Here is a 25,601-nt window from a genome sequence, read left to right as displayed (position 1 = left end):
GGAATAGAAAAGACGGGACACCTCAGGGGAGCGAAACCAATTTTATTGTCCGTCATTCTGTTATACAAAATTCCAGGAGCGACTGAGCCTAGAGGAGGAGTCAACGAACAGTAAATAAGAGGGCAGCAGAAATAATTTAAATCTGAATTATTTTCCATGATATCAGCACGAAAACCGTCTCCAAGCACGCGTGTCTAGCTCCAGAGTGGGCCTGTCCCCTGGCCAAAGCCTGCCGTCAACGCGAGGCGTTCAACGTCTGCTCTGGTCTGGCCTACTGGCTCTTGACGAACCCCTTCAGGTCTTCGAGAAAAGTGATGTACTCCCGGTGCTCCAGGGCCGTGCTGAGCTCCACCAGCTCATCGGCGAAAGTGTTGTCCACCCCCCGGTCGGCCAGGAAGTCCATCAGGTGGTCGTATAAGGCCTGGAGACAGAAACGCCACTTGCTACCAAGATGCCGCGTGTCCCTCCCCGGACCGGGACGCTCGCCCCGCGGGGCCCAGGGCGCGCCCAGCTTCCCGGGGGCTCACCCAGTCCAGGGAGTCCGTGTTGAGCGTGTAGTTCGTGTCCTTCCACTCAGACTCGCCAACCGACTGAAAGCTCACTTCTCTGATGGCGAAGATGTCACTCTCGTCCTCCTCTTCCTGCCCCACCTGGAAGGACACGGGATTTGGGGAAAGTGAAGGGGCTTCTGGGACAAACCAGACCATTAACAGCTTGGGAGTCACCAGATTTTAACCCGCCCTCACCCCCCACGTCCTCCCCTGCTCTGCTGGCCCCTGAACGGGCCCAGGAAGGTCCCTGGAGGCCCTCCCCGTCCCCAGGGGGGCGGGCATGCCACCCTACACACCTCGTCTTCCGGATAGTGACAGTCCAGAACCAGGGCCTTCTTGCCACCGTTCTTTATAACCTCCACCACGAAATTGGGAGTGGACGTCAGTTCGGGCTGGGGAAGCGAGAACAAGTCAGCGCGTGCCGTGCCGGCAGGGGGGCGGGTGCCCGGACCAAAGAGCTCACCCTGCAGGGCCCTGATGACCACGGCTGGGGTGGCAGTCGGCGCTTTCAGACGATACGCGCTAGTGCCCATAAGTGAACAGCCTGGAATGCTAACGGCATTGAGGCCACGTGCCCGCTCATTGGGGAGACCGGGCTACCCTGTTCCTGAGTCGGTCCTTTCTGGACTTCTAAACGAGGTCTTCGAGGGCAGGGGGTCACACAGCTGGCGCGGCTTCGCACCTGTCAGTGTCTTACTTGTTCACAGAACTTGCCACGCTTAGAATTAAATCTGAATTACGGCCCCAGCTAAGTTAATTCACCTCCTCCCCCAGGGCTCGGTTTTCCATCCTCAGGCTGCAAAGCTGGCCCAGACCCCCGCGATCTCTCTCCTTCCTGCTGACATTTCGGGGTCTTCCTCTGTACTGGACGGGGAGCCGTCCGATACCAGGGGATTGCAGTCGGGGTGGCTGAGACAGAAGCACACGGGGGGGGGGGGGGGGGGGGGGGGCGGCGTAATCTGTGCTTGGTCATGAGACGAGTCCAACACCTGCTTAGTCAGGAAGTCTGGGGACCCTGTGACCCTCACACTGGCCGGCTCCTAGCCAGGCACACGGCCTCTTAAGATGTTTGAGGACCGGGCACATCCGGGTCCGGCCAAGAGGGGCCGTGTGCCAAAGTGTTAGGTGTCCCAATCTCTGACACCCCAGCTTTGCTACCCTGATCAGTGGCTGGTGTTTACCGCCAGCCTGTGACACGTCAGAACATTCCTCGCTCGGAAACACCGCAAACATCTCCCGATCGTAAGAAGGCTTAAAAGAGGCTCGTTTCTTCCCGTTAAGAGCACACAGGCCACCCTGTAAGCCTATGGGGGTGGGGGGCAGCTTCCTGAGTTCTGGGAAGGAAAGGGGCCTCCCGGTGCTGGTGCTACAGCCGGAGAGCGCTGCTCCAGGAGGAGAGCCCCGAGGACAGAGGCCCCCTGCCTCCCTGCACCTCCCTTCCCGCAGCGGAGGAATCAGAAAAGAACACGTTCCTTCTCCGAGGCCCTGGAATGACCTGTCAGCACTCAGATCCCAGCGGGTGACCGTGCACCCTGCTCACCTCCTGTTCTTCCGCCTTCTGCCCCTGGGAGGGCTCCTCCTCCCCAGCAAACGTTGGTGGGATGCTGTTGTTAATGTTGAACGTCACCGTGATCCTACAGAGGCGAGAGAAACCTCAGGAAGGGCTGTTTTCACTCGGTATTTAGATGAGTAAAGTGCCGAGCTGTGCTACAGTTAAAAATGCCGATGGAAACAATGTCTCTGATGCCACGGACTCGACTGTAACAGCCGGGTGGCTCTGGCCCCAAAATGGACTTAGCAGCCGTGACTGTGCCCCCTACGCGTCAGCTGCTGGAAGTCACACTAATGGGCCCCGACCAGCCCCACTTTATCTCCACCAGATCCAGTCCTGTGTGGGCCCCAGGGCCACACCCACTAGTTATCTCCCCAGGGCCTCCGCCCACCCTGCTCTTGCCCCGGGCGCCCTCTGGTGGCAGTGACTGAGAAAGAGCTGGGATGGCAGAGAAACCTCTGGGGAAAGCTACCCCCAAGGGGGGGGGGGGGGCAGAGCAGAGCGGCCTGAGGCTGAGGCTAAGGACCAAGAGAAGCCTGGGGGGCTCAGTCAGTTAATAGTCTGACTCAATTTCTGCTCTGGTCATGATCTCAAGGTCCGGTTCGTGAATTTGAGCCCCAGGTCGGGCTCAGAGCCTGGAGCCTGCTTCAGATTCTGGTCTCCCTCTCTCCCTGTCCCTCCCCTGCTCAGCTGCTCTGTTCTCTCAAGATAAATATACTTAAAAAAAAACAAACAAAAAAAACAAAAAAAACCAGCAGTGCAAGTTTCACTCACACACCAGGCCAGAAACACCCAGTTCCTGACAACTTAAAAGGCGCAAGGATCCTCCTCACCTGACAAATCAGGCCTGGAGCCCCGAATGGAAACCGCAGCGAGGGGACCGCAGAAGCTGTATGGCTCACCCGCCACCCCTGCCCGCCACCCCCTGGAGCTGCAGAAGCCCCCTCCTGCAGGAGGGCCGGCTGGACGTTCAGCCACAAGACCTGTCTGACCCGCCCGAGCGCTGACCGCGGTGAGCCCCTGGGCACAGAAATGCCTTTATTCACGAGAACCTTATGTAGACCGACCCCAAACCGGCTGCGACTCCACTCGCCCCGGGAAAACGGTTTTGGTGATGTCACAGAGCACACCGCTGACCCTGGGGGACAGGACCCCCTCTAGGCAGAAAAACCCAAGAGTCAGAACCCTCCTTTACAATACGTACGAAAGTGGACTGAGAACGGGGGGGCGGGGCACACATCTGAACTGGGCGGAGGCACAAGGTCTGCGTTCAGGGCGCAGGGACCCCGATCCTCAGCCAGAGCCCGCGCAGGCTGCGGCCAGCGCCCTGGGCAGTCGGGGTCGGCGCGCCCAGCCTCAGCAGGAAGGACAGCCGGCCTCCCAGGCCCGCGGGCCTCCGGCTGCCAACTGCCGGGCGGCTCCCTCGCGGTCCCGATGCACGCAGCACCGGGCAGGCCCACTCGGGGGGCGCTTCCCCGGACCCCAGGCCCCCGCACTTACTTTTCTCCAGCCACTTTCCGCACTAACGTGGCTTCGGTCCCGTTCACTTCCAGCTCCCAGCCCCCAGACATCTTGGGGAGGGACCCATGCTTCTGGATCTTCTTCTCCTCCTTAATCTCATCGTTCAAGAACTCGACGAAAGCTTTGTCTCCTACGGTAAGAGTCCGTAAGACACAGAAAAAGAACCAGTCCATCTACAACCTGAGACCTGGGGTTACTGCAGCCGGAAACCTAGACCTGGGTGGGATCTTTTCTGATACTTGTGCTGCTGCCAACCAGGCTCTACAAACGGGGTCCAATTCCCACCCGTGATGCCTCAGTTTCCCCATCTGTAAAAATGCTGGTAACACTTCACCAGGAAGCCGACCTAGACTCTAGGAAAACGTATTGCCAGGCTTGACCACACCTGGAACCCCTGACCCCCGGGCTCCCCAACGGTCCATCTCGGAGGCTCAGACAAAGCCGCCCGCAGGGTTTAATCACATCTATCCCCACCCGTGGGGGGAGGAACACGGGTTCAACCCGCTGGTCACCCACCAGTGGGGGAATGCTCCGGACTGGGTGCCCAGGACCCACAGCGGAGGGGAACATCCCCCGCCCGGTGGGTCCCCGGCCCTGACCCCAGCCCCTCGACCCCCAGCCCTAACCGCCCAGGCCCGGCCTGACCCCTCGGTACTCAACCTTTGACCCCCGCGAGCCATGGCCTTGGGACCCCCGACCCTTGACCCCCTGGCCCTCACCGCACCCCCTTGCCACTGGTCCCCCAGCCTCCACCCCCGACCCCCTCGTCCCCTAACCCCCTAGCCCTGACCCTCGACCCCTCGCGACTCCCCCCAGCCCTTACCTCCCAACTTCTCGCCGCCTGACCCCCGACCCCACGCCCCCGTCGCCCCAGCCCTGACCCCCGACCCCGAGCCTCACCCTGGGTGTGCAGCGCGCCGCAGCCGCAGCTGCAGGGCCCGCGGGGGAGCAGGAGGCCGGCGCGCACTCGGAACAGCCCGAAAGGCCGCACGCACGGCCGGGGCGCGGGCTGCAGCAGCGGCCGGGTTGGCGGGACGGGCGCGGCGCGGAGCCCGGCGACGGCGGAGCCCAGCGCGCGGGGCACGCGGCGCAGCAGAGGAAGCATCGCGGCGGCGGCGGACACGTGCGGGTGCGAAGGGCGACCCCGGCCGAGATCCCCGCCCGCGCGCCGCCGGAAGTCCCGCCCCCGCCGGGAGCGCTTCCGCGCCGACGCAGTGCGGGCCCGAGACGCGCAGTGCGCGGCGCCCTCTGCTGGCGGCCTGCGGTGCGACCCGCGGGCCTGGGTCCCCGAGGTCAGCGCCGCTGCCCGGACCTGATCTTCCCGCCCGCCCCGCCGCTCCGCCCCGCGGGCCGCTTAGCTCCAGGGCGGGCCCTCTGAATTGCTACGACACCCCCCCCTTCAGCGTGCACTCTCCTCCCCCGGCATGCACACCCTCAACCCCGGCGTGCACCTTCCCGCGTGCACTCCCCTCGCGTGCGTTCCCGCCCCGTGCACCCCTCTCCCCAGCGTATACCACCCCGCGTGCACCCCCTTCCCCGGCATGCACCTCCTCTTGTGCACCCCTCTCCCGCAACGCGCACCTCCCGAGCTGCACCTCCCTCCTCCGAGTGCACCCCCTCTCGGAGTGCATCTCCCTCACATGCACCCCACTGTGTCTCCCCCCTTCCTCAGCGTGTACCACCCCCTTGGCGTGTTTCCCCCAGCCTGCATCCCCCTTCCCCAGCATGCACCCTTGTGTGCAGCCCCCTCCTCTGGCACGCACATCCTCTTCCCCAGCGTGCACCTCCCGCACGCGCTCTACCTTGGGTGTGCACCACCCCCCCTCCTCCCGCCGGCATATACCCCCACCGGGCGTGCCCCCAGTTCTGATGGCCCGCCTGGCACTGTTCTGGAGCCAGGAAGCTGGGAGTGGGAGTGAGGGTCCCCGAAAAAGAGAGCTTCAGGGGCCCAGCCAGGCTCAGTGATCGGAGCCCTACTTGTCCAAGCTGCTTCTAGCAGAACTTCCTAGGTGGTGTCAGAATCGCAAAGAAATGCAAAAACCTCAGCAGATGAGGATTTCAAGGTAATAAAGAGAAGGCAGAAACTCACTAGCCTGTAACATAGTGTCATTTCTCAGAGACAAGTGCGTGGTAAACCCCACTGCTGTTTCCAAAGGAAGCAAGGCCCCACATCCTCACTGGAGATGAGCCCAAGATCCCGGCTCTGGGGGTGTGCCCAACCCCCCCCCCCCCCCCCCCCACACACAAGTGTCCTCTCCTTCATTATAATGTTAAAGTGTCCGCCTGGGAGCTTGGGCTTTTCAAGCTTATGCCCTATGCCCGCACAACCTCATGCCTCCCTTTACCTGCAGTGACAAGGCTCCCCTCGCTGGGCCCCAAATGAAAAGAACCCCCTCATCTCTGCGCGGGGAGTCCCGGCTTTGGAGGTTCTTCCCCTCCGTCTCTGAGTTGCCCAGATCAAGTTTCCCGTGTGACCACCGTTCCTGGCGTATAGTCTCTGCCTGTAACTCGTGTTAGACGGAGCAGGATCTGGACTCGGGTCCCCTGAACCCTGACCCCGAGGAAGGGGGAAAGAGCTAAGACTTTATGCCTGTAGCACATGTTGCAGGAAGGTGGAGGGAGGATGCCGACTTGAGGACCTCACCAAAGCAGTCTGTGCCGAGGAGGACCCAGCTCTGCCCTCTCGCTGACTCCCTCCCTCCCCCCTCCCTCACCTGAATACGAAAATTTACCCTGGGGGTGGACATTTAATGTGTCACCTTCAAGTGCACCAGTGCTAATAAATCTCCACCTGTGTTCAGACGGCATCCCTTTCCCCACCTGAACTCTTTTTAATGTTTATTTATTTTTGAAGGAGAGAGAGAGACAGAGAGAGAGAACACAAGCAGGGGAGGGGCAGAGGGAGAGGGAGACACAGAATCCGAAGCAGGCTCCAGGCTCCGAGCTGTTAGCCCAGAGCCCGACGCGGGGCTCGAACTCGCAAGCCGTGAGATCATGACCTGAGCCGAAGTCGGACGCTCAACCGACTGAACCCCCCAGGCGCCCCGAGACTAATGGTTACATATATTCTGAGCGGCAGGGAGAGGAGACCCAAGAACCAGCCGCACACAGCGCAGCACGTCCAAGAGTCCTCGGCACCTGCAAACGGGAGCATCACACACACGAGCGGTTTCTGTCGCGCTGAGGACAAGCTTGAAAATCCAACAGAAACCTGAACAAAGCTGGGTTTTTTCCCGCAAGTTGGAACATTCGAATCAAACCCTAACCAAACCCTTGCTTGCCCACGGGTGTGGCGTCCCCTCGCACGCGGAAGGGACCCCACCTCACACGCACGCACGCGGTTCCGGACGGCGGGAGTGAGCGGATCGGGGCGCCCCGGCACGTCACCAGCGTCCCCCCAGGGCAGGAACTCTGCACGGGCAGCAGAGAGGCCGCGCACAGTCGGGCTGTCATCCGGGACCGCGGGTCTGCGGCTCCTCCCGGCGGGACTCCGGGCCACCCTGCCCGCTGCTCCCCCGAGACCCCGGGAGGCGGACGTGCGTTTACGTGCAGCTGCTCTGGGAGCTGGCGACCCGTCCAGACAGAGATCTCACGGCGTGGAGAGGAGGGGTCTCCCCTCAGAGGTTCTACCAAGCAAACGGGAGCTCACGACTGTATCTGCGACATCGTCGTGAGACGTGTCACTTTCTTAAGAAAGCACTGGGTCCCCTGTAAACGGCCGTGTATTTCTTTGTGGTAACATGTAGTCAGAATCGGTTCTCCAATCTGACTCAATCCCCGAGCAGCAGAATTAAAAATTAACTGTTTTGGGGCGCCTGGGTGGCGCAGTCGGTTAAGCGTCCGACTTCAGCCAGGTCGCGATCTCGCGGTCCGTGAGCTGGAGCCCCGCGTCAGGCTCTGGGGCTGAGGGCTCGGAGCCTGGAGCCTGTTTCCGATTCTGTGTCTCCGTCTCTCTCTGCCCCTCCCCCGTTCATGCTCTGTCTCTCTCTGTCCCCAAAAAAATAAATAAAAAACGTTGGAAAAAAAAATTAAAAAAAAAAAATTAACTGTTTTAAAACCCCGATAAAAAAAAAAACTACAGTATTAAAACTCTACCAGAATGCTCCGGTGATAAAGGTATTTCTGTAGGGAAACATGAAAGCTTTTTGGAAGCTACTGACCCCTGACTCCTGCCCAGAACACAATCCACATTTCTGGGAAGTGTTCTGGTACTTACACCGGGACTAAATTATTGCAGGTTAAGCTTCCCTTGCCCCAGAGAACACTCTAGACCGAATTCGCCGAACAAATTCTGAGGAACATAATCACCCACTCCCAATTTTTTTTTACCAACATGACTCATGTTTTATTAAAAATACAATTTTTTTCTTTTACCAAGTCAGGCTGAACATCCCAGGCCTCTATTAAGAAGTGAGAAAAATACACTTAAAATTTTTTCTGAAAAACTCGTCAGAAAGTCAGTAACCGTGAAGAACAAGGTGGTCAGGGGAAGGCCGACTAGAAGTCTAACAATTCAGTAAAATGGGGCATCTCGGACCTGTGGGACCCTATCTGGCCCGCACGTCGCTATTTCTAACGGAAGTCCGTCCAGGTGCCCGACGGCCCTCCCGCTGACCCAACACGCGGGCGCTCGGGCTCGGCCGGTGCCGGAAGCCGGGCCGGACGGGTGCACGGATGGACGGGAGGACGGACGGGTGAGGCCGGAGAGCGCCAGCAGGACGGTCTGGGAGAAGGGCCCCTGGGCCCGGAGCAGACTCACCACGGCCGCTGAAGCGTCTCTCGGGCAGGGGGGCCCCCGCCAGAAACCGCACGGCCCGCTGCGAGGAACGACCGAGACCCCACGCATCCCGGTGTAGGATGAAGCCCGACAGAAAGGCTAACTCGGCCTCCTTAGGGCAAAACACCATCTGGGAAAGATTACTCGCTTCCCGTAATGAAACGGCTAAGGGCAACTTTTGGTGTCTTTTCCCTTCTCGCGACACGGGGCAGGGAGGAGACTGTGGAGACCCTGCAAGTCCCCCCTCACCCCCGGGGATGAGGCTCACGAGGGGAGGCGAGCCCAGGAGCCAAGACCGCGGCATTTCCTCCTCAAGCTTCTACAGGAGTTACAGACGGACGACAGGACAGCCGAGCTCGGCGGCCTGCCGGGGTCCCTTCCAGAAAGTCCTCTCAGTCACCAGGACCCAGGGGACTCCGGACTCAAGTCCGTCAGGAGAAAGCAGTCCGCCGGGCGTGACGGCTCATCGTGGGCCAGGTGGGGACCTGGGCACTCCCCTTCCACGCTCCCCAAACCCGAGCCTGTCAGCACCGCTCTGATCACCCCACGTGGCGGATGAGGAATGAGGCTCGCGGTCACCCAGAGCCACAGAGCAGCCACCGAACGCGGGGCCGAGGTTCCCACCGCACGTCCGTGGTTCCGTCTCAGCGCTTGGGACAAACACGCTTCGAGCTCCTGGCGGTGGGGCCGGCAGCCCCGGGCCCCCCGCCCCCCGGTCCCGGTGGGTCGCGGGCCGCGAGCGCCGCGGCTCAGTCTCGGGCGGCCCTCAGCTTCCTCCGGAAGTAGTCGGGGGCGGCCTCGTACAGCCAGTCCGCGTCCACCACGCACAGGCCCCGCATGTAGCACCTGTTGGTGTAGAGCAGCTCCGTGTACACGACGCAGGCCGGCCGGCAGTGGAAGAGGACGGACGAGGGGTGGATGGCCACCGGCTGGTGCGTGTCCGTGGTCGCGTAGGTGCCGTCGGGCTGCAGCTCGGCGGTGCTCATGAACAGACTGTGGGCCAGGCAGCGGCGGATGCTCTCCACGTCCCCGCGGGAGGACACCATGGGCATCGACATCTGTCTCGGGAGGAGGAAACAGAAAGACCGGCCCGCGGTCAGGCGCACATGCGGCCCGCACACCAGCCCGGCAGAGCGAGCACTGGCGGGCAAGGCCCCAACCTCTGCTGCCTGGGACACCGCGGGGCCGGAGGAGAGCGGCCACCGGGAAGCACACGGGCCACCAGCGCTCAGACGGGCCGGGGGACCCGGGGGACGGGGCCTGGCCCTCTCACCCCCAGTGCGTAGGGGCTTCCTCACTCGCCTTCCTTCCCTGGAGCAGGGCTCCGGCCCCGCCTCCTGCACTCAGCCCCCCGGCACCGGTTCCAGAAGATCCCTGCCCCTCCCCCCCTGCTCCCGAGGGGAAGTCTGGGCCTCCGTCAACCTGCATGCGCCCCCGGGAAGGTCACAGCGCCTTACACCCCAAGCCGCAGTCGACCAGACCGCGGGTGGACACCTGCCTGACCCTGCAGTGCCGGCTCCGGTGTTCCAGGCATGGGGGGGGCAGGGAGGGCAGGAAATCTGTCCGCTCTGCTGCTCCCGTGAGCCGAGGCAGAAGGCAGGAAGCAGGGGGAAGAGGGGTGTACAGACAGAGGCCAACTAGGGGACGAGCACCCAGAACGTTCCTGGCTCCTGGCAGCGTTCTCTGCTTCCCGCTTCCTTTCTGTCCCTCTGGGGCTCGACTATGTCCATAGGCTCCCACAGAAACCGTTCTATCCCCACTTGTCCCTTTAAGATGGCTCGAGGGGTGGGTCGCCTGGGTGGCTCAGCCGGTTAAGCGTCTGACTTCGGCTCAGGTCGTGATCTCGCGGTCTGTGAGTTCGAGCCCTGTGTCGGGCTCTGTGCTGACGGCTCGGAGCCTGGAGCCTGTTTCCGATTCTGTGTGTCCCCCTCTCTCTACCCCTCCCCTGCTCATGCTCTGTCTCTCTCTGTCTCAGAAATAAACAAACGTTAAAAAAATATTTTCTTTGAAACAAAGATGGCTCGAGGGGTTTGTTTTTTGCAAACTGCTGATCCCCGCCTGACGAGACCTTCTTTCTCTCCTCTGTGGGGACACGGTCAGCTGTCACCACCTCCAGGGAGCCCCCGAGTCCTGCAGCTAGCTGTGGTCTCTCCTTCCAGGCGGCCCGCTCTGGCGCCCACCGGCTGTGATTCGGGGCAAATGCCTTCACTTCTTTAGGCTCTGGTTCATCATTTGTAAAACAGGAATAACACAAAACCTCATCAGGGCGAGATGAGGACTTCAAACGAGCAAATGCGTGAAAAGGACTTAGAACGGTGCCTCAGTGAGCGCTTCACAGACCACAGCCACACCGTTACCGCCGCCAGATCTGCCCTCTGGATTGTTCCCTGAGAGGAGGAGTGTGAGGCCCATTTGCAAAGCCCAGGACCCCGACCGACGCCTGGCGCGGAGGCACCACCGGCCGCTGACGCGCCCTCAGTTCAGGACGAGGAGCAGGGCGTCGCCTCCGCCGCCAGTGACGACAGGGAGAACCCGGGGAGCCACGGGACGGGACGGCCGGGCAGGACGACTGCTCAGGAACAAGAGGGCCCGGAAAACCACGTGAGATACGGAACACGGCAATCACGACAAGAAATCACCTAACTGCCAGCGACGGGCGATGGCACCAGACGCGGGCCTGGGGACGGGGGCGGGGGGGCACAGCGGCCCCCTGGAAACGCGCGGACACGGCCTACACTGAGGGGCCGTCTCGGAAGAGGCAGGGACTTCCACCACGGAGTTCGTGACCGCTCGACCACGGGAGCGACCACGGGAGCAGCCGACGTAAACCACTCGCCTCTGCGGGAAGACGCGGAGTGTCCTACAGCCGTCGGTGTGCGCGTGAAAGGACTCGGAAGCCACACGGGCTCCGAGGGGGAGCACAAGCTAAGAGCACACTTGGGGGGTGCGACCTCCCAGGGGCAAAATGCGTGGGACGCGGGGACGCGGTCACCACCGCTGCTGTAAACCCGAAAATGACGGAACGCGTGTGCCAACCGCACTGAAAAACGACCTTGGGGGGCGATACGGCGGGTGTCTCGCAACCTAGATTCCACCCGGAGGTTCATTCCGCGCATGAAGCACGGATATGTGTCTAGGAAGATGGTCACCAGCACTTGGGCGAGTGTCGCGCGGGGCCTGCTTCCCTACGATGCGGGGCGTACGACGGACGGCCACGAGGTCACCGGAAAGGGCGGTGAGACGGAGGTCCACAGGCACCAAGACACCCAGACACACGGCATGTGCAAGGACACCCCATGGGAAAAGTTGCAAAACAAAACTTGTACCGTTTCTTTAAAAAAGAAAACCGTGTGTGTGTGCGTACGTGTACGTGTGCACACACAGTGAGGGAGACAAACACACAAAAACATACGTGTGCAGGAAAAGACTGGAAGGATCTACGCCAGACTGCTAACCCTGGTCTGTCTTTGGAAGGGCAGGATGTGGGAGAAGTTGTTTCAGCCCGTCTGTGCCACTGTTTTCCGCGCTGTATCGACTGGTAACGAGCAAGTAATCTGAACAAAGTAACAAAGATATTCCCACCAAAAAAGTAAATCTCAGAATTGAAAAATAATTTTAAAGTTTATGAGAGCGGAGGGGCGCCTGGGTGCCTCAGTCTGTTAAGTGTCAGACTCTCGGTTTTGGCTCAGGTCACGATCTCATGGTTTGTGAGTTCGAGCCCTGCATCAGGGTCTGTGCTGACAGCGTGGAGCCTGCTTGACATTCCCTCCCTCCCCGTCTCTCTGCCCCTCCATTCAAAATAAATAAACAGAAAACCAAAACAACAACAACAAAAAACAAAACAAAAAACAAGGCTGCAGAAAACAGACAGAAATGGTGATAGGTCGAACTGTGGGTAATATTTACTTCCTTCCTTATTTGCATTTCCCTACGATGAGGCTTTCTCTCGTAACCATTAGCAACGAGCAATTTGAAACTTCCCGCCTGGAAACAAGGGACAGGTTAGAGCCCCAGAGGCGCCAGGACAGGTACCTTCAGGCAGATGTCCCTCAGCTGTGCTCGGACTTCGCCCGCCAGCATCACGTTCTTGCTGTTGACAAAATTCTCTTTGCACCAATCCTGAACAGGAGAGAGAGAGAGACGTCACAACCCTCACGCTTCTGCCGAGGGAAAAACGCAACAGGACCCGGAGAACAGCTGAATTCAGAGGGAGGACTTCAGTCAGCAAAAAACAGTATAGGAAAACAGGAAAATAACTTTATACCAAAAAGCATGAACCGTAAGGGGAAACAGTAACACCTCAGAGTTAAACTAAAACTGTCCTCACGTGGGGGCGCCTGGCTGGCTCAGTGGGTGCAGTGCACGACTCTCCTTCATGGGGTCGTGAGCTCGAGCCCCATTTGAGCCCCACGCTGGGTGTAGAGATGATTGACAAAAACGAAACTTAGAAAAAAAGTCTCCTTATGTCAGGTCACCATAAAAAAGCCAGAATGGGGTGTTCGAATCACTATAGCCAATAAAGGATAAATCACCTCCAGAAAATGACCAAGAACCTGGCAGAAAAATGGGCAGAAAAGCCGACACACAGAAGAGTTAGTTCAAACGTCCAATCATCTTCTGCAAGGATGCCGTCCGCTGAGGAATCGCGGCGAAGTAACGCAGACACGATCCCGTCTCCATCGACCAAGAGTCAGGACGGCGAAGCGGGGGCTCGTGTCCACGGCCGCGGGCGGATGACCAGGGAGCACGGGCCGCGGGGAGACGCGGCGCTCACGGTGTGGCACGTGGGGGCTCCGAAGCGAAAGCACACGGTCGTGTGGGACACGGGCCGACGTCAGGACGGCAGTGACAAGACGGAAGGACGGGACGGCGTTTTCTGTCCTTAAACGTAAACTGAGGCGACCACAGCAAGACGTCTGCAACTCCTAGACCTGAGAGGGGCTGTTCAGAAGGGACCGCGCCCCGACACAGACGGAGTCAGGGCGCGCACACGGGCACCACACGGGTCTCTCTGAGGGATGGAAGGACGGACCCGAGCGTCTCTGAAGGCGCGCGTCATGCCGCCTCGCTCGTGGACAAGGCTCACGTTAGCGCTCGGGTTCGCTAGCGAGGGAAACACAACAGGATTTCTGCTTTGATGGAAAAGGGCGAAAGGAAACAGCTCCGCGTCTGCTCTGCGGGGGCCCCTAGGAGGCAGCGCGCCCGCACCCGCGCCCGCACCGCCAAGCTCCCGGCCCTGGAGCTCCGCCAGGGGAGCATCTGCGCTTCACCTGCATTACTCTGAGTATCCGTTAGCAACATGTGACCTCACGTATCAGGAAAGCCCCAGAGAGGCTATTGTTGGGGTCTGGGAACCCACAAGAAAGTTCCACATAAACTAACGACTGCTTCTTCACTTTACGCCCCTTCGGCTCAGGAAACGTTTCACAGGACGCGCTACTTTCAGATCTCGGAGAAGATCCAGAAGGGCGCTTCCGTCCTGTCGGAGGAACTGAAATAGCCTACGAGCCTACGAGCAAAAGCCGCCGTGAGGAAAGTCAGGGGCAGGCGGGGAAGACGCACTTGTGGCTAAGAAGCGCGGTCACCAAACACGGGGAACTTGCCCCCTCGGAGCACCAGTTCAGCAGAAGCAGGACGGAGGCCTGGCGACCCCCGTGCGCAGGCGCATCGGCACCCGGCTCCGACCTCGCGGCTCCGTGGGAGATCCTGCCAGAGAGGAAGGATCTCGTGCTCCGATCCCGAGGCGGGAGGGAGGCGGGTTCGGGGGAGACGCGAGACTGACCTTGTTCCCGCCGGCGCTTCTGAAGGCCCGGTAGACGTTGAGCAAGGTGACGTGGTCGCCCTCGCTGGACACGAACTTCCTGCGGACGGCCTGCACCTCATCCCGCCGGGAGGGAGGGTTGCACAGGACGCTGTCCACGGACAGCAGGGAGACGATGGTCAGCATCTCCTCCGTGCAGTGGAACTTGGGGGACAGGAGGATGGCCTGCACGTCGAAGGCACACACGGTGTGAGGCACGGTCTCCCTGGCATCCGAACACGGTTTTTGCGTGCGTGCATGCACGCACACACACACACACACGCTCGCGCACTTCCCTTCCGAGGTCTCGCGGGTCACATGCTGCCCGAACCAGGCCTACCTATGTTCACATCACCGCACGTTTTTGTAGAGCCCGTGACTGCCCTCCCGCGGATTCCCACGTTCCTGATGGGGGGGCCCGTGCTTATGTGGGTTTGAATCGCACACAGACCAGGAGTCCACATCACACATGGAGTACGGTGTGCGGATTAAGCCGGGGGCACCGCGGTGAGCCCTCTGCTGTGCGAGGGCCGGCGTGCAGCGTCGCGAAGGGGGACCGAGGCCGGTGGGGGCGACTCACTTTGGCGAACCTGGGCTCTAAAGGGAAAGCTGCCATCTTCCTTCCGAGCGGAGTCAGGGTGAGCTGCTCGTCCTTCCGCTCCAGGGCTCCCAGCAGCTCCAGCTGTGCCACGGCCGCCTGAATGTGGTCTGCAGACAGAGACAGAAGACGGAGCGACACGTCGCAAAGACGAAGACTTCTGAGGGCGCCACGTCAAGCCGCGGCATCGATCACAGCCGCCACTGTCCCCAGGGCTAGGCCGCTAACGACATCGCTGCCTTCTAAAGTAATGGCCTGTATTCGGTAAGATGTGTGTCACCTTTAAACCCAGCTACGTCACACGCACGAATCCCGCCCACAGGTACACTCGTATGTGGTACAGGGACCGGTCTCTCCAGAAGCAGAGACTCCCAGGAGCACCTGAGGGGCTCAGTGGGTTAAGCGTCCGACTGCGGCTCAGGTCATGATCTCACGGTTCGTGAGTTCGAGCCCCGCGTCAGGCTCTGGGCTGACGGCTCAGAGCCTGGAGCCTGCTTTGGACTCTGTCTCTCTCTCTCTCTCTGCCCCTCCCCTGCGTGTGCTGTCTCTCAAAAACAAGTAAACGTTAAAAAACAAAACAAACAAAACCAAAGAAAAAGAAGGCGACGAAAGAAGAGAGGGAAACTGGCTCCTGAAGAGAGCCAGCAGCCAAAGCCACCGTCTGCAAGAACCCCAGTGAGCTCCCTCCCTCCAGGGGGACCGCCCACAGAGGCCAGGAACCCATCAAATTCTAGTCCAGAGCAAAGAACCTTTCTGGCCCTTCCGCCGGCCCTTCGGGCGGCCTTGGGAGCCGCTGCAGCTCCCGGGACCCCCCACCGTGTGGGACCCCCGCGAGGACGGCTCCCGGGAGAATCCGTACCCTCGAGATCCGCGGGCGCCCCTCCGACAGCTGGTGCTGCCATGCGACCAAACGAAAGGAAACAGAGAGCCCCCCGGATGCTTCCTGGCGAGTCTAGCGTTTGTCGTAGGGCCACGCGGACGACCGCCTACCTGGAGAGGGCTTGGACATGAAGTCGAAGGTGAGCACGTCGGGGACTTTCATTGCCAGGAGCTGCAGCATCACGCCGGCCAGGTTACACCTGCGAGGAGGGAGACGCAGGTGGCCCCCGGGCTCCGGCCGGCTCCCCCGGCCGGGGGGGTGCGGGACGGCGGCAGGGCGGGAGCGCCGGGGGCCCACCTCTGGATCTCTGGCACGGTCATCTTGTCAAACTTCTCGAACTCGTCCTCCGTGTACAGCCGGTAACAGACGCCACTGTCCTCCCTGCCGGCCCGGCCCGTGCGCTGCCAGGCCTGGGTCTTTGACACGCGCTGCACGGCCAGCACCTCCAGGCCGCCGTCTGCGGGGAGAACGGCCGCGTCAGAGCCACGTTCAGCGCGCGAACCCACCGTTCCTGCGGCGCTCCTCAGGACGCCGCACCGGGGGTCCTCCCTGCCACGCGAGAGTCCGGAAAAGTCCCGGCTGCACTCGAGAGCGAACCCAGACTGCTCAGCCGTCGGCAGCGCGAGGCGTGTTGCTGAAATGGCAGACGGCCGCGTGTGTGCTGCAGGGGCCGGGGCCGCAGCCCCAGGCTCCGGCTGAGGCCACGGACTGAGGCTTTCCCGGGGCCCGGGAAACGAGAGTGGCCGGTCACCCTCCCGATCAATGCCTGGGGACCGGATACGCCCGGTCCTTTGTGCAGTGCACCCCCCCCCCCCCCCCCGCCCGGCCCCAGCTCTGCTCTAAGAGGGAGGCGATGTGATGGTGTCACTCCCAGGAGCAGACGTGACGAACGTCCTGATTAAGGTGTGCCCTATGCCAGGCCTGGGGGATGGGTCCTTCCACACGCCACCCCTGAGAACACGTGTGTGAAGGTCTGCGCCCTCGGATGCTTAGCAGCGCGTTTCGATCAGGCTTTTGGGAGCGATCGCTTCTGTTGCCTCTAATCCTCTGTGGACTGAAGCAAGGTCGAGAGCAGACGGGACCTGGACCTCAGGCCGGCTTGCATTGCACACGCTTGGGGATCAGCTAGTGCCTCCCCGGCCCAGGGAGGCTTCCTTCCTAGGAAGCCGGAGCCCAGACGTCCCTCCCAACAAAGGTCCTGCTGTGGGGTCAGGTCGTGCCCGGCCACTCCTCTCAACCTGGCAGGACCTGGGCTCCCGTCCTGCCCTGCCTCGCCCTCGCTGCTGCCGCAGGGCCCCTTCCTGGGGCACAGGCTCCCTTGTGCCGTGTGCCCCCAGCCCCGTCGACGGTGGCAAGTCTCGGCACAAGGCGCTCTCTGGGAGAAGCCGGGGGGCTCACTGCGGGGAAGGGGCGCCCGCGGGCTAGCTTCTCACCGGGATTATACTTCTTTGCTTTAACCATGCCCGTGTCGACTACGTATTTTATTCCCGGAATGGTTATGGAGGTTTCGGCAATGTTGGTGGAAATGATCACTTTGCGACAGCCCTGAAAGGAAGGAGAAACCAGAAAAGGCGTGTGGCGCACACGGGGTTCACAAGCTTTAGAGCATACTCCTCACCATCAACCTCCACGGTCCAGCCACAATCAAGAACCGACGGCGTCATTGTTGACGAGTAACCACTACAGACGGGGGAGTAAAAGCTCATCCCGAGGGGACGAGACGCAGCGGGCCAGGCGGGGGTAGGCTGGACCCCTGGCCCGGCAGGGACGTCCTGTGTGCTCCCTGCCTCTGGGGGCTGCCGCGTTTACGGCAGAATGGGAGCGCCACCTACCTCGTCAGTTCTGCAGTGGGTGAGGCCGTGTGCGCGGGGCGCACGCAGGGTGTGGGTGGAGCGTATGCAGGGCGTACACAGGGCATACGTGGGATCCACGCGGGGTGCGCGCAGTGCCCGGCATGGCACCCGGTGCCCAATGTCGTGGGCGAACGAGGCCGGTCCGTGTTGGACTTAGGGGGTGCTGCCGTTCACGTGCCGGCCCTGCCCCCGCCCGCACCCGACAACGGTCTCCCTGCTCGTACGTCGGCGTGGGACCCGCCTGGGGCCCAGGACGGCGGCGCCCTCACCTTCGGGGCTCCCTGGAAGACGCGGAGCTGCTGGGCGTAGGGCAGGGAGGCGTACAGAGGCAGGACCAGCAGGGAGGGGCAGCCGTCCGGGAGGTGCCTGGCGATGTCTCGGCAGATCTTGCTCGTGGCTTCGATCTCCTCCTGGCCGGTGAGGAACACCAGGATGTCCTGAGAAGGGGGGGCCTCCTGCGGAAGGGGAAGCGCGGGGTTACCAGGGGCCGACGAAAGCACAGCCCCGGGGAGCAGGAGAGGGGTCACTGATGAAGCTCCCGGGGTTATCTTGTTAACGTGGACAACGTGTAAATGAGCCTGGACGTGGGGGTCTCCCCTGGGAGGGCGGCCCCACCAGTAATGCACGAAGCCGGGACGGCGGTGAGTGTGTTCAAAAGCCAGCTGAGGCAATACCGGAGGAAGGTCAGCAGAAGGCAAGGTGACAGGACAGTACCACGAAGGGCACAAGCCGGCCAAGAAACCTGCAGAAGCCTCCCTTCCTTCCCTGGAGCCGACCAGACGGAAGCCACCTTGGGGAAACCGTGGCGGTGGGAACGGCCAGAAGCAGTCGCGCTGGAAGAGGAGCCCTCACTGAACGATGCCGCCAAAAGCACGGTCGCACAGCCAAACGACGCCGCACGCGGGCAAGCGCCTGGGACCCCGGACCTAATGGGCTGTCACCTCTGCAAGGTCAGCAGCGTCCAGGCGTTAACGACATACTCCTGCACACGATCCTTCCTGCAAGTCTGTTCAGGTGTCTTAATCAGCAAGATGCTTACGTGACGAGATAGCTGAAAACGCTGAACTGTGCTAAATACACGCACGCGTGTGTGTGTCTGTATGCGAAAACGTGTGTACGTTTACATGTGTGTGCACGTGGCTTTTACAGCCCGGTACTAACAGGACAGATGTTCACAAGTACACACAACGGGACAAATCTAAGACAGTCAAAACCTCATCCGTGGGATTCATCAAAGCCACCATGGAGCCCGAACACATCTGCAGCCACCACTCAGGACCCATCCTCACCAAGTTTGCTTTTTGGCAGGTGGACGCCTTCCTTGATCTAAAGGACAGTGAAGCGGTAAGCCCAGAGCAACAAAGGCAGCGGAGGAGAAAAGGGACCAGAAGCTTCGACCTGTTCTGAAAGACGAAGGAGACGGGGAGCGAATGGCGTGCTGGACGGAGGCGCTCCAGCCGGGGAGCGGTCTGAAGGGTCCGCGGCCACCGGAGATGGGCCCGTCTCCCCGGAGAAGAAAGGCCCAGGACCCGGCAGCGAGGCAGAGGCGGGTCAGGGGAGGTGGAACCGAGGGTGGCACGGTCGACCCCTGTGCCCTCCTCCGCCTACGAGGGAGGAGGCTGGGAAGACACGGGAGGCAAGAATGCGGTTCGGCCCAGAGGTGTGGCCGAAGGAAGAGTCCAGACAGATGCACAGAGCAAGAGGCGGGGAGGGAGGTGTCTAAATCCTCACCTACCGCGGCGGGAAACTTAAAACACGGCAGGAGCGGCATCGGCGGGTAACACTGCAAATACTAACGCGAATCCAGGGGAAGCAGTCAGGGGACCCAAGAACGTAACCCGAGAGACGGGATCTGGAACGCGGCAGTAAAATCAGCTGCCGGTTTCACGGTCCTTACACGGCTAGCTGCTGACTTTTTAAACTTTAAACTACACACTCACCACTTAGATTGGAATAAAAATTAGTTTTAAAAAATTGGCCTCTGGTTTTCTCAGAAAGTTACGAGTTTTATAAGATAAACAAAAAAGCGAGAGGATTTAATCACTCAAACTTCTGAGTAGGTCTTTGATAAGATGAGAAGAGATTTTGACACGTTTCTCTAATTCGGTTTTTCTAAAAGGAAAAAAAAAAGCCAAAAGCTCCAAATGGCAACCCGTTTTTGGGTCGATACCAACTTTTTTAACAACGACGTGGCCAACGGCAGAGAACGTAGCGTCTCACTGACTTCCTCCCGCTACACGTCATGCCCTTCTCACTGGGACTTTCGATCAGTCTGCTCTGACAGGATGTTTCCTGGCTCGGCTGAGGCGTGATGCCGGCAGAGCTGAGTTATTCTTCTTTTTAGAGAAAGTAAGAATTGCCATAAAAAAGAACAAGAGGCCGGGCAGGCCCCTCGTCTCAACGGCACGGCTCGTGGGCTGTCCCGGTCGGTAGCTTTTCTCGTCCAGGCGGCAGGGGGAGCCAGACCTCTGCGGGGCCCGCCCGCACCTGCCCGTACCTGGTGGATCTGGAAGACGGAGACGAGAGCGGCGTGCAGGTAGTCCTGCTGGGGCTGTTTGGTGTAAAACACCTGGATGGGATGCTGCCGACCCTCCAGGTAGAGGACGGGTGCCCCGCCGAAATACTGCGAGAACAGATCCACGTCCATCGTGGCGGACATCACGATCACCTGCGTCCGGGACGGAAGAGGACGGTGGGGAAGCCACACCGGGCCGGCCTTTCTGTGCCCCCCCCCCCCCCCGTGACAGGGAGCCTCCCCGCATTGGCAAGCAGAGCGCGGGCCCCTCTGGCGAGCGCACCACACCTACTTTGAGAGGCAGCCTCCCCAGCTCCTTCCTCCGCTTCTGCGCGGCCTTCACGACCCCGAAGAGCACATCCGTGTGGACAGTCCGTTCGTGGGCTTCGTCCAAAATGACACAGCTGTACTTCCGGAGCAAGGAGTCCGAAATCGCTTCTCGCAGAAGCATGCCGTCCGTCAGGAACTTGATCCTGGTGTCCTCGGAGCTGATGTCATCAAAGCGCACGGAATAGCCAACCTGCGTGGGGGATGGTCCCACCGTCACTCGGTGAGCACCTGCGTAACCGGCGCTGAGCAGGCACTTGTGTCCTCACGGGGGACGAGGCCAATGCCGACCCTCCCCTGCTCCCTTGGGCACAGACAGACAGTGGACAGGGCACAGACAGACAGAGGACGGGTCCCTTTAGCTGCGATCAGGATACACGTTACAAGGAACCTAAAATGAGGCTACTTCCCCAGGTACTTGATAATTTTGAGTGACGCTTCGTACAGCTGGGAGAAGACTGGAAGGTTCTCAAGTGTGTGCATGCACAAGCACACACAGAGCTGACCTACACACGGTTCTGGGGCTCACTCTCAATACCCATATATATGCTGTATGTACGTATAGACACATATACGGACGAGACAGTTAATGGAGTTACTGAAGCCTGAAACATGCTCGAGGAAACAGCTATCCGACTTGCCAACAGATTCTGAAGCAAAGTGCATGGCACTGACAGCCTGTTGGCCCTGCGGTGTGTGAGGGGCTGGAGAAAGACTCGGGGACAGGCCTAAGGACTTGGCAAGAGCGGGCCTCCCTGCACAGGAGTCTTGTCCGGAAAGCACAGCGCGGGGGAGCGGGCGGCTGTCGTTAAAGAAGGAGGTGACGTACCAGCTTCCCGAGTTCAGTTCTCTTCTCGTCCGAGACTCGAGACGCAAGAGAGATGGCGGCCACCCGACGAGGCTGGGTCACCGCGATGACGCCCTGGCGGCCAACGCCCCCCTCGTAGAGGTACTGCGGGAGCTGAGTCGTCTTCCCAGAGCCCGTCTCCCCTGAGAGAGGAAACAAGTCTCGTTTACGTGCAAACTGAAACAAATTCCACCAAAGTTGGGAGAAAAAGATAAAATACTGGAAGTTGATAGAGCTGAGAAAGCCACAGGACATCGGGTACTCATGTGAGCTGCTGGTAGAGTGTTAGGTGGGACTGCTTCTCGGAAGGCCGAATTAGGTTCGAAACATCTTTAAGATGTGCACACCCGAGACCCACAATTCCACCTGCAAGAATTGATTCTGAGGAAATAATTAAAGATGTGTGTAAAGGTATAGTTTCAGAGAGGTTTCATTCAGCTTCGCTCATGATGGCAAATAACGGGAAACAATATGTATGTTCAACTGCAATGAACTACAACTGTTACGTAAAAAAGAATAAACGAGGGGCACCTGGGTGGCTCAGTCGGTTAAGCATCCGACTTTGGCTCAGGTCATGACCTTGCAGTTTGTGAGTTCGAGCCCCGCGCTGGGCTCTGTGCCCACAGCTCGGAGCCTGGAGCCTGCTTCAGTTCTGTGTCTCCCTCTCCCAAAAGTAAACATTAAAAAACGAAAAAGTTTAAAGAAAGATCATCAACGAGATGGACCACTGGAAGCCACACGCACTCCTACACAGCAGCCACTGCCCTTTCTTTCAGACCCCTGGCCCACACCATTAGGCAACACCTGCCGTGGCCACGTCTCCCTTGCAAACTCCACAGGATGAGTCAGACCCGCACGCTCTCTCCCTGGGGCTGCCCCGGCGGCCTCCTCCGCACTGCCTCCCAGCACTGACCACCTTACACTGTGCAGAAGTGTCTACAAGTTTCCATCCTCCATGCCAGAAGCTCCCGGAGGGCAGAGAAGGTCCCCACCTGCCTCTTCCCCGGAGCTGAGCATCCTACATGCGGCAAGCACACCTTATTTCCTGTCCGCGTGGGTTCCTTGGTCCCTAAGTAGAACCAAGAACTCAGGAAACCTGGGCATCCCTCCCACCCTGGCCACCGCGTCTTCTACCTTAGCGCCCAAAATCCAATTATCCTCGCAGACTAAGAATTTGATTTTTCTGCTGCACTCCTTCTGCTGAACCCACCAGGCAAAACCCCAAAAGCGGACCAACGTCTCCCTGTCCATCTTTTCTGCTCCTACACCAGGCGACTGAGCATTACTAAGGTAAAATCACCCATCTGTGCAGACTGAGACATCTGTGAGCTGGCAGTGGGGCCGTCGATCCCTGTTCTTGTTTCTGCGGCCTCCCTCTGTCCCCATCCATCCCCCAGGGCCTGCCTCACGCCCCGTGGCTCCCAAGCTCAGCAGAGCTCCTGCACCTGTTCCACACGAGAAGCCAAGTCCCCCTCCCCTACACACTCTTCCCCAGGCACACCCATGGTCACCTCCTCTCTCCAGCCCCCAGCCTGCTGGATACCCTTCCTCCTATTCCAGGCCAGCCGGGCATCTAGCCCTTGTGTCCAAATGCCCCCGCTTTGGCAGCCCCCCCCCCAGTCTCTGCTCTTAGTACCCACTTTCCATCTTCAGCCTCCCTCTCCACTGAGCGCTTCCTCTCGAATCCCTCAGCTCCCTTCCCTTTCTCCAACAGGAGCCTGCTCTCACTGCCTTTCGTCCCTCACCCCTGCTCAGCCCAGGGACAAATGAACTCCCACCCGCCACAGCTCTGCTGAAGGAGCGCTCGATGGGATCTGCGTGTTTGCTCCCTGTGTTATGCGCCCTCGCTGGGGCATCTGTTCCTCTGGCTAGCTCCCTGAGATCTCCTTCCTCCCTCTGAAGCTCATCCTCTCGGTGCCTCCTGAGTCTCCCCTGCAGGCGGCTCCCAGGCAGCAGGCTCCCCCCCACCTCTGGGCGCCGAAGGCCCTCCCTCGGGGCCGCCTCCCACAACTGCTGGGACCCACACTCTTGCAAGCCCCAAAGTCCCCCGAGCGGCTCTCCGCCGGGCACCTCGGTCGCTGCCCCCCTGGCTGTGGGCGCCTCCAGAGCGGGGCTTCCCCCCCCCACCCCGGGCCGCTCCGGGGCTGGCTCGGAGACACACGCCAGGGCACCTCTGGCCGCCGGAGAACGAGGCGCGGCCACTCACCGATGAGGACGGCGCTGTCCAGGTTTCGGAGCTGGGCCAGCAGCTGCCCCCGCGCCTGGAAGATCGGCAGGCTCCGGCGCTGCCGCTCCACCGCCTCGGGGTAGGGGCTGGCCGCGGGCTGGGCCAGGACCGGCTGCTGCTGCCTCCGGCCGCCTCCGCCGCCGCCGCCGCCGCCCGCGGTCAGCAGCATCACCACGCGCCCCCCGGGAGGCCCGCAGCCCGGCCGGAACCTCTTGGCCGGCGGGAAGCCCGCCTCCTCCGGCATGTCGGGCGCGCGCCGTGACTGGAGGCCGAGGCCCCGGCAGTCGCCGGCCAGCGCGCACCGCCCCTTCCTGCCGGGGCTGCCGGCGACCACTGATGACCTCACGGACGCCACCGGCTTCCGGGCGGGCCCGCGCCCCCCAGCATGCACTGGGCGCCTGGGACGGCGAGCACGCTACGGCGGGCAGAACCGGGCCCGTTGGTACGACCGCGAAAGCGGCCCGGAGCGACAACAGCGAGGGGCGGCGCGTAAGGTTCCGCTCGAACTTCTCCCCACCCCCGGATTAAAGACGACGATCTTCTGGACAGTTTCGGTGTCCAGATGAGACTGTGTCCTTCCAGTGAACGCGCGTTTCCCCTTCTCTGCCCGCAGCAATCCCCGCTCTGCTTACTTTCGTAAAATCTGAGAGCAGAACGCAAACATTTGCATGATTTAGTCCTCTCCAGGTGTTACGTGGATGGTGGCCCCGGGAAGAAACCGAGCCCCTGAAATTCCTTAAAGTCGCCCAGATGTGGCCCACCTCGCGTTACAGAAGACGAGGGCGTTAAAGCACATGCTCTATGATGGTCGAATATCCTCAGAAGACTGTCCCAGCGGCCCCGGTCCTCTCCCGTCCGAGATGCAGGCCCTGAATCTGCCTGCTGCCCTGCTGGTCCTCGGCTGTCCCGGCCGGACTCTCAAGGTCTCTGGGGGCCGCCTGGCCCCATCCCACACACGCCAGTAAAGGCGGGGAAAAGGGGATACAACCGGCCCCTCCTTTGCGTCCTAACCCCAAAGCTCTGGGATGCTAACCCGCCACCAGAAAGAGGCAGGCAGCTGAGGGCAGGGAATGGGATTTCCAGGGAATTCATCATAAGTCTTCCACCCGCCCCCATGAGGGGCCTCAGGCGTCTTCTCAAGTCCAGCTCCAGGACACTCGTCCTATCTGTAAACGTGTGAAAAATCCTCCAGGTAAGAGACCATTTTCCTCCAGCTACCCATGGTGCAGGGATCAAGGGTGAGTGAAAATGTGCATGCTGAATTAATAGCAGGTGTCTGTTTAGAATAAACCGGCAGAATTTCACTTCCTGCCCCTGAATATGAACTTGCACGGCAATCCGTGCAAAGGGATTAATAAAAGGGAAATAACCTGCTCAGGCTGCTGTAACAGAAAATAGCACAGACTGAGGGGCTTGTAAACATCAGAACATTACTGCTCACAGTTCTGGAGGCTTGGAAAGCACCCTTATGGTTGCCTTCCGGTGAGGGCCCTCTTCCTGGTCCGTTGATGTGTCCTCACCCGGTGGGAGCCATTAGGGGTCTCTCTGGAGCTGTTGGTAAGGTGTTAATCTCATCATGAGGGCCCCTTCCTTATGACTTAAGTACCTCCCAAGGGTCCCACCTCCTAATATCACATAGAGGATTAGGATTTCAACATAAGAATTGGGGGGTGGGCAGGGCACAAACATTCACATCGTAGCAGTAACTAAATGTTAATTCTCAAATTACGAACCCTGAGTAACAGACAGACATCAGTCCTTTTTCCCAGGGTGCTTTCCCCAGACTGACCTAATGGAGGAGACATGTTCCTAATGATTTCAAGAGTCTGGGTACGGGGGCGCCCGGATGGCTCAGTCAGTTGAGCATCTGAGCATCGGACTCTTGGTTTTGGCTCAGGGCATGATCTCACGGTTCGTGAGTTCGAGCCCCACGTCAGGCTCTGTGCTGACGGTGTGGAGCCTGCTTGGGCTTCTGTGTCTCCCTCTCTGTCTGCCCCTCCCCTGCTCTCTGTATCTCTCTCTCTCAAAATAAATAAACAAACGTTAAAGAAAAAAAAAAGAGCCCAAGTAGGTAATAGAAGTGAATGAAATAACTTCTTGATAGAGCACATGGCCTGTCTTAGAAGCTGCCGTGCAGACCTGGCATTGCCAGA

General features: G+C 60.2%; 2 protein-coding genes and 1 long non-coding RNA gene across 5 annotated transcripts in view; 1 reads left to right on the top strand and 2 right to left on the bottom strand.

Moving 5' to 3' along the window:
• Positions 1-22: 22 nt before the first annotated feature.
• On the bottom strand, positions 23-4,811 carry C1QBP (complement C1q binding protein). The gene is made up of 6 exons (XM_045044493.1): positions 4,525-4,811; positions 3,604-3,754; positions 2,092-2,185; positions 848-943; positions 528-650; positions 23-421 (listed from the first exon to the last, which is right to left on the bottom strand). The coding sequence occupies exons 1-6, from the start codon at positions 4,727-4,729 to the stop codon at positions 272-274; spliced, it is 819 nt and encodes a 272-aa protein (XP_044900428.1). The 5' UTR covers positions 4,730-4,811; the 3' UTR covers positions 23-271.
• Positions 4,812-7,942: 3,131 nt separating this feature from the next.
• On the bottom strand, positions 7,943-23,759 carry DHX33 (DEAH-box helicase 33). 3 transcript variants are annotated; one of them, XM_023244562.2, is made up of 12 exons: positions 23,428-23,758; positions 21,204-21,364; positions 20,340-20,567; positions 20,030-20,200; positions 17,802-17,987; positions 17,113-17,224; positions 15,977-16,136; positions 15,790-15,878; positions 14,782-14,909; positions 14,184-14,387; positions 12,434-12,520; positions 7,943-9,459 (listed from the first exon to the last, which is right to left on the bottom strand). In XM_023244562.2, exons 1-12 carry the CDS (start codon positions 23,690-23,692, stop codon positions 9,151-9,153), a joined length of 2,100 nt encoding a protein of 699 aa, XP_023100330.1. In that variant the 5' UTR covers positions 23,693-23,758; the 3' UTR covers positions 7,943-9,150. The 3 variants fall into 3 exon arrangements, with proteins under 3 accessions (XP_023100330.1, XP_023100331.1, XP_023100332.1); XM_023244563.2 differs by lacking the exon at positions 7,943-9,459 and adding an exon at positions 9,483-11,955 and having other exon boundaries at positions 23,428-23,759; XM_023244564.2 differs by lacking the exon at positions 7,943-9,459 and adding an exon at positions 13,964-14,107 and having other exon boundaries at positions 12,437-12,520; positions 23,428-23,759.
• The window catches only part of LOC123381830, a 5,723-nt gene continuing 3,864 nt past the window's right edge, over positions 23,743-25,601 (top strand). The window contains exon 1 of the long non-coding RNA XR_006589283.1: positions 23,743-24,640. This is a non-coding gene — a long non-coding RNA (uncharacterized LOC123381830). The remainder of the gene's footprint in view (positions 24,641-25,601) is intronic.

Source organism: Felis catus, chromosome E1, assembly GCF_018350175.1.
Source record: "Felis catus isolate Fca126 chromosome E1, F.catus_Fca126_mat1.0, whole genome shotgun sequence".
Lineage (NCBI taxonomy): Eukaryota > Metazoa > Chordata > Mammalia > Carnivora > Felidae > Felis > Felis catus.
Note: the sequence above shows the minus strand (reverse complement) of the source record. Positions and strands in the feature narration are given on the sequence as shown.